The sequence below is a fragment of the Hydra vulgaris genome, chromosome 03 (assembly GCF_038396675.1).
Source record: "Hydra vulgaris chromosome 03, alternate assembly HydraT2T_AEP".
Classification (NCBI taxonomy): domain Eukaryota; kingdom Metazoa; phylum Cnidaria; class Hydrozoa; order Anthoathecata; family Hydridae; genus Hydra; species Hydra vulgaris.
In genome coordinates this window covers 10,775,332-10,782,562 of record NC_088922.1, presented here as the reverse complement: position 1 = coordinate 10,782,562, position 7,231 = coordinate 10,775,332, and the positions used below count along the sequence as shown (strand labels likewise).

Here is a 7,231-nt window from a genome sequence, read left to right as displayed (position 1 = left end):
GAATACTCAACGTAATCTTGGCTGTGTTTTTTTTCGAGGTGACGAAGATGTCCGCTTGTGTTTCCATCTTTTGTTTTCAAAGACTTTTTGCATGCCTTGCATTAAGCACCATCCCTTATTTTTTGAAAATATCTCCAGATTTTCTTTTTTTTTGGTGACATTTTTGATCGTTGAAATGTGGCAAGAATTTTTTTTCAATATGATCAGTATGTGTCAAGTTGAATTCCACAGGTAAACTAATGAAATTTCAAAAAAAAGTCAAAAGTGCATCATTTTATACAAAAGGTTTTTGTATTTAAAATCTAATTAAAAATATTTAAAATCAAATCAAAATTTTTTAATTAGATTTTTAAAAAAAATTTAATTAAAAAATCTAATTAAAAATCTAATTAAAAATTTAATTTGTTTTTGTCAAAAACAAATTAAATTTTTAATTAGATTTATTAAAATCACGGAGTCAAAATATTAATTAATTAAAAAAACAAATTATTAAGCATTTTGTAAATTATAATAATTTTTAATTTGGAAAATAATATAATATTTAAGTTCTTCTCGCGAGAATTTTCTATTTCTCGTTTTTCACGAGAAGTCCCATTTCTCACGAGAAACGAGAACAAGACGAGATCTCGCTCATGGTTACTATATTCTATTACTATTAATATTGTATATAACTTAAAGTGATTCTATTTTTAATTTTTATTTTATATACCTTATGGCGACAATAGAGTAAGATTCTATATCTTTGCTATATAGTATAAATATTTATGTAATATTATATATATACGTTAAGGAGACAGTTTACTCAATTAATGTAGCTCTAAATTAAATTGTATTACAATAATATTATACAAACCTTCTAGTGACATAGAGCTCTGTTAATCTCTCTGTATGCTGTATAGTTAATATTTGTAATATTGTACAAATCTTATGGTGAAATATAGTTCTGTTAATTTTTCTGTACTAGCAGAAAGCAACCCGTAATACGGGTTACGGTCGGTCTGTTACTTAATTTATAGTGACTGTTTTCCACAATTTAAAGTTGCGAAACCTTAACTAATACCCTGTAAGAAAAACGCCTTCAAATTAAAAAATTAAACCATCTGTAAAATTAAAATAATTTAATTTACCAATTACTTAACGTTACTTGAGTAATTTACAACGGACATAGGTCATATCAGTGTATGGCAGAACCATTTTCCTAGACATTACTAAGTTCAACACAATACGTTTTTAGTTACTGACACAAAATAATAACACTTCATCATGCCTTAAATTGACGAAAGATTAAAGCTAAATTCTTGTTATATTTTTTATAGCATGAACTTTAATTAATAAGAACCTTAATTAATAAGATATGAAGTGAACATAAACTATTTATGAGTTATTAATTTTTTGGTATCCCCTTGATACATGTTTCTTCATAAAAGGAAATTGTCTTTAAAACGATAAATGCACAAAACTAAATAAAATTTATTATAAATAACTAAGCAATTGAGTACTAATTCGTTTCAAACAAAAAAAAGTTGATTTACAATCAAACTTGCGTATAACAAATCATAAAAAATATGTAAACTTTGATCTTTTATATTGCATTAATACGTCATATGACAAACCTAAAATAAAAATTGTAACAGATAAGTAGACACAAAAGAAAAACAAAACAAAAAAAAAAAAACTGGAATACAATTTACCTGCTTTTCGGTAGCCTGCTGTCAACTTAAACTGCTGTCATGATGCAACTTGTCGGTGTTGTTTTTTGACGTTATTTCACGTTGGCTTTTAGTAAACTTTAGTTAAATTTAAAAGACATTACAATAGATTTAAAATATTTTAATTAAAAAGCAAAAAAACAAGTGCTTCAAGGAGCTAAACTAAAAACATTAAAGATAAAAAATTAAATAGATATAAATAAATTGCATTTATATAGCTAAATAGTCTTGGCTTATAGTAAATTTTAAAAGCAGTGTTTTCAATAAATTAAACTACCAATTAATTATTTTTAACAAATAGAATGTAGCATCACATTATGATGATTGGGTAGAGAATCAATATAACTATATTTAAGTTTAATTGGTGAACAGTATATTATAAAAAATTACAAATTAAAAAAAAAAAATTCGTGTTAAAATCACGCGTTTAGAATAATTATTTTGATCAGCATCTCCAAAAATCTTTTCAACAATTGATTCATTTTCTCTAATAATGCACTGATTTGGTATTTGGTATTTCAATGCATCCTTTAAAAGGATCCTCCTCTTGACAGGTATAGCTACTAAATAGCTACTAAAACTTGGGAATGGATCCCAAGTTTTAGTAGCCATTGGGAAAATTCTCCTTCCCCATTTTGCACTCTCATATTTTCAGTTAATGCAAACTTCTGCACCCATTGCCAATGCAAAGAACATTTTATACACGATTCTACTATTTCAGCTGGTTGTCCTCTTTTCACAACAGGCAGAATTTGCCTGAAGTCATCACCAAAAAGAATGATTTTTTCTCCGAACGGAAAGTCGTTGTTGCAAATATCTTTTAACAATCTATCAATTGCATTTAAAGCATTTTTAGGTATCATGGATGTTTCATCAAGCAAGAACAAACTAACTTGTCTTAAAAAATGCCCGTGTATAGAGTTAGGAGTTACATTACATGTGCTATTATCCAATATTGGAACAGGAAGTTTAAATAAGCCATGCAATGTTGATCCATTTGTAAGAAGAGTTGCTGCTCTGCCTGTCCATGCAGCTGTAGCAGATTTAAAGCCCCTACTTATGGTTTCAACAATCAAATAATTATAAGTAAAGGTTTTTCCACTACCAGCTGGTCCATCCATGAAAAAAAATCTAGAATGTTAATTTTCTACACTTGGTTGCTCATTCAGTGCAGCAAGGATAGCATTACATACATTTAATTAATTGACATTAAGCAACAGTCTCATTCGGTTGGCTTTGTCAATAGATTGTTGAACATTATCATCAAAATTTTCAAGATTTAGGCGCATAAACTCATCAAAAACAGGCAGATTGTAATCAGCCAGCGTTTTACCACTTTGATTCATAATCTTTTCAATTTGATGAAGAGTAGCTTGTTCAGCTATTAGAAGTGGGACTGAGCGGTGAATAGAATCTTCTATCATAAAAGCTTTGTATGTATTCCAGAGATGCAAAGGATTGTTTGGTTCACAAAAGGTTAAAATAATTGAAAAGTTCTGTCTAATTTGCTTTGGCATACGTGTTAAAACCGCCTCAGAAAGAGTATTCTGCCATTCAGTGTCATCTTGCAACAAACCTTTCAAAACACATGCTTCACGAAATGTTTCAAGGACAATACCATTAACAGTACGCACATCCTCCCAAGATGTTGTACCTTTTGCTTGCAAAAGTAACAGTCTAAGAAAAAATAATTCTCCAGTTGGATTAACTTTATACATTCTTACTATCACCTTATTACCACCCCTTTGTCTAACCTTCCATTTACAATGTTTATCATCAAATATAAAGTGATAAGGAATGTCTACATACGAATAGCAATGTGCTCTTTCCTATTTCAGTATTTAACTTAAACCATGCCGTTAGGTGCGTATCACGTTGAGCTGCACAATCTAAAGCCATTTGTTCTGCTCCTTCTTTAAAATACACTAACTGATTTTCAGGTAGATGAACTTTAAGGCGCATAATAGTGTGTGACATATGACTTATTGGATACTCAAAAATTCGCCACAATGCTTCAGGTGCACTTACATAACGACAATCTAAAAAAGTGTTTACTTCATCATGATTAATTTTTTCATTTATTAAAGTATTGGCACAGTCGTGACCCTTGTATATATATTTGTACAAATATTTAACAGCCTTAACAGACATGCAAGCTTCAACATTAATGTGAGCTTGATATTATTTGATAACCATGGATTGTAAGGTACCACCCAGCGGTTATCTACATTGTTACCTTTAATATTGATAACCAAACCATTATCACGACGTCTATAGAGTGGATAACCATTATGAACTGCTACTGTGTTAGCATTAAATTCTTTAAGTTTTTGCTGCACACCCCATTTTTCATGCAGGGAGAATTTGGATTCAGTATGCCACATGGACTGTGAATCATGCAAGTTTTAACAACTTCACAAAGGTCTCGACTAACAATCGGATCTGGAATTTCTGCAGATATTAAATTATTGATATCATGAGCTGTTTCAAGCTTATCATCATTTAAAAAGTGAAGTAAAATATGAACATGTGGCAAACCACGCTTTTGAAACTCAATAACCTGAACATGTGTTACAACTTTCCCTAATACACCGTGCTTAAAAATGTCATTGAGAAGGCTATTTAATTTTAGTTTAAATACTCGAATAACCAAATTAGGTCTATCATTTGCTGTCTGAACTGGATATAAATTTTCAGTTATCTCGCGCCATTTTGGGTTGCAAGTGAAAGTAATAAAAAAATCTGATTTACAATACTTTTTAATTATATCCATTAGATCTTCAAAGTTTTCCTTTAAAGCTCTAGGACTTTCTACATAAGTTAACGGAAAAAATTAAAACACGCCCTGGTCTAACATTATGATCATTTCCAAGGTTATTTACATGTTCGTGTAAGACACAATACTGCTCGCTTCTCAGTTTGTTTTGGTTATTTCTGATAAAACGAAGGCTGATATATATATATATATATATATATATATATATATATATATATATATATATATATATATATATATATATATATATATTTATATCAGCTAGGAGATGTTTGAAAAAAAATTAGCATAGAAAATAATAATAAAAAAAATTATTAAAAACATGCAATTCTAATAATAAACACACTGCTAACAAAGAAAAGTTAAAAAAAAAACGTTGTAAACCTTTGTTGCAAAATTAAAAATTATTTCTTTAAAAAAAATTATTAGTAAACGTTTTTTTCAAAAATTCACAAAACTTTACAATATTTTGTTCTTCTATACCATATTAATACATTATCTAGTAAATTTAAAAAAAAAAATGTAATGAATAAGTAAATAAATAAGAAAAACATTAAATACAAAAAATGAAATTCAATGCACCTTATAGAGAAAAGCTGTTGTGATTTACCAGAGTAGTAGTTGTTAAATATTATTATTTTATGTTAGCTTTTACAAAATAATTTATGCTGGAACATCATGATTCCAAAATATTTATAGCAAAATCATGTAGTAAACAGCGTTAAAGACAAAAAATTAAATTGAGATAAAACAAATTGTATAGATGGCAAAATAATTTGTATTGGCTTTTAGTGAATATTTAAAAGCAGTGATTTTTAATAAAGTTACCTATTTACCATTTTTAACAATAGACACCAACATGAAGATAAGCCAAATGTCTATCAACTCAAAAGATAACAAAAAAACATCACAGCAACAACACACAACAATGGCACGCACCATAAATTTATATAATATGTTTATAACAATAAGTAAGATAACGTTCATATTTAACAGAACATAAGTAACAACATTAAGCAAAATGTTATTAAAATACATTATTATGCATTTTTTGACACTAAAGACTATCGTGTAACCCTCTGTTATAAGTACATCACTTGGCTGGCAAAGTTGACAAATCTTACTCTACACGTTTACAAAGTCACAGCACTTTGAAACAACATAATATAAACATATGTACCAACTTTAAACATAATAAATGTGTTTAAATATGTATATAAGGTTAAATATATACATATTTAAACACACTTTTAAAAACAATTATATAACACATATTGACACATACACAAACAATAAAAAACACTTTACATTATTATAAAAACACATTGATAAAACAACTATAAAGCACTTATTACCACATACACCTACATATCAAAAAAGCATAAATGCATACTATAAACGTGTACAAACAAAAATTTTAAAAATGACGCAAGAAAATTTAAAAAGATTCAAAATAAACAAAATATATATTTACAAACAATACTCCTTACCTTTTTTTTTTCATAAAAACTGTAATCCTCATAACAAAATTTAACCTTTACATATAATAACATGTGACATGCCATGTCAGTGTTGGCACAAAATTTTAATTTAATTTTTCTAAATTTTCTAAAAAAGAACAAAAATAGTTAATAGCATCACAGAAATTTTAAAGTAGTAATAACCATTTTATGGAAATAGCATTAGTATAACTTTAAATATCTTCCATACCCCTATTTTCCTTCTAAAAAATAAAATAATAAAACTGCTAAAAGTAAAGCTAAAACAAACAAAATATAAATGATTTAAAAAATTAAAATCTTTTCTACTTAAAATCCTTGCTACTTCATCTAATAAAAATTTAAATCCTTTCTACTTTATCTAATAAAAATGTATATACAACTATTCTATAAACTTACTTCAATTATAATATGATCTTAACGATGATTATTTATCTTAGTATGATTCTTTATGTAATATATCTAAACTAATAATTAAATTTCATAAGGAAAAAAGTTTCAACTCGCTTAAGAGATCTTTTTTCCGATGACCGCGTGCATTTAGAGAACGCGTTCTTTCAAAGCATAACTAATAAAACGACATTAAACATTAAACATTTCTGTAGTATTAATATTAAGATGCTGTATACTATTATTATATATACCTTATGATGACATTATTCTTTGTGATTGTAATTCTATTTGTAATGCAACTTATTTTACACAATATACAATAAAAGTGAGATACAATAAAAGAGTAAACTGTCTCCTTAAGGTATATATATATATTGTTATGTAAATATTATTACTATATAACAAAGAGATAGAATCTCAATTTAATTTATAGATACAATAAAAGAGTAATCTGCTTCTTAAGGTATATATATAATTATATAAAATTTGATAGATAGAATCGCTTACTTTTTCGTCACCATGGTATATATAGAATTAAAAATATAAATAAAATAGAGATTTATTTATAGACTAAAATGCCAGGATAAAGTTTATAAAATAATAATACAATATAGCATTGAAAAAGAAAACCAGAATTCAAAGCTGCCATTAGTCTTATGTAGTATAAGTTGTAATACAGTTTAACTTAGAGTACTATTTAAGAGTTTGAGGTCTTCTTATGGTATATATAGTATGAAAATTAATATAATTCAAAATAAAGTTAATACTACATGCTACCATAGGGTATATATATAATATTGTTAGTAATACATTATAGCATATAGATAGGAAAACAGATTTGAATGACTACCATT

At 27.1% G+C, this 7,231-nt stretch overlaps 2 protein-coding genes across 2 annotated transcripts; both read right to left on the bottom strand.

Moving 5' to 3' along the window:
* Positions 1–3,485: 3,485 nt before the first annotated feature.
* On the bottom strand, positions 3,486–3,860 carry LOC136078456 (uncharacterized). The gene has a single exon (XM_065794227.1). It carries the CDS (start codon positions 3,858–3,860, stop codon positions 3,486–3,488), a length of 375 nt encoding a protein of 124 aa, XP_065650299.1.
* A 148-nt stretch (positions 3,861–4,008) lies between these two features.
* Positions 4,009–4,482, bottom strand: LOC136078455 (uncharacterized). Its single transcript, XM_065794226.1, has one exon. It carries the CDS (start codon positions 4,480–4,482, stop codon positions 4,009–4,011), a length of 474 nt encoding a protein of 157 aa, XP_065650298.1.
* Positions 4,483–7,231: the final 2,749 nt, after the last annotated feature.

Bases quoted from the DNA above. Each gene is read 5' to 3' on its own strand.
- LOC136078455 (XM_065794226.1), bottom strand. From the start codon at position 4,482: ATGGATATAATTAAAAAGTATTGTAAATCAGATTTTTTTATTACTTTC.
- LOC136078456 (XM_065794227.1), bottom strand. From the start codon at position 3,860: ATGTCTGTTAAGGCTGTTAAATATTTGTACAAATATATATACAAGGGT.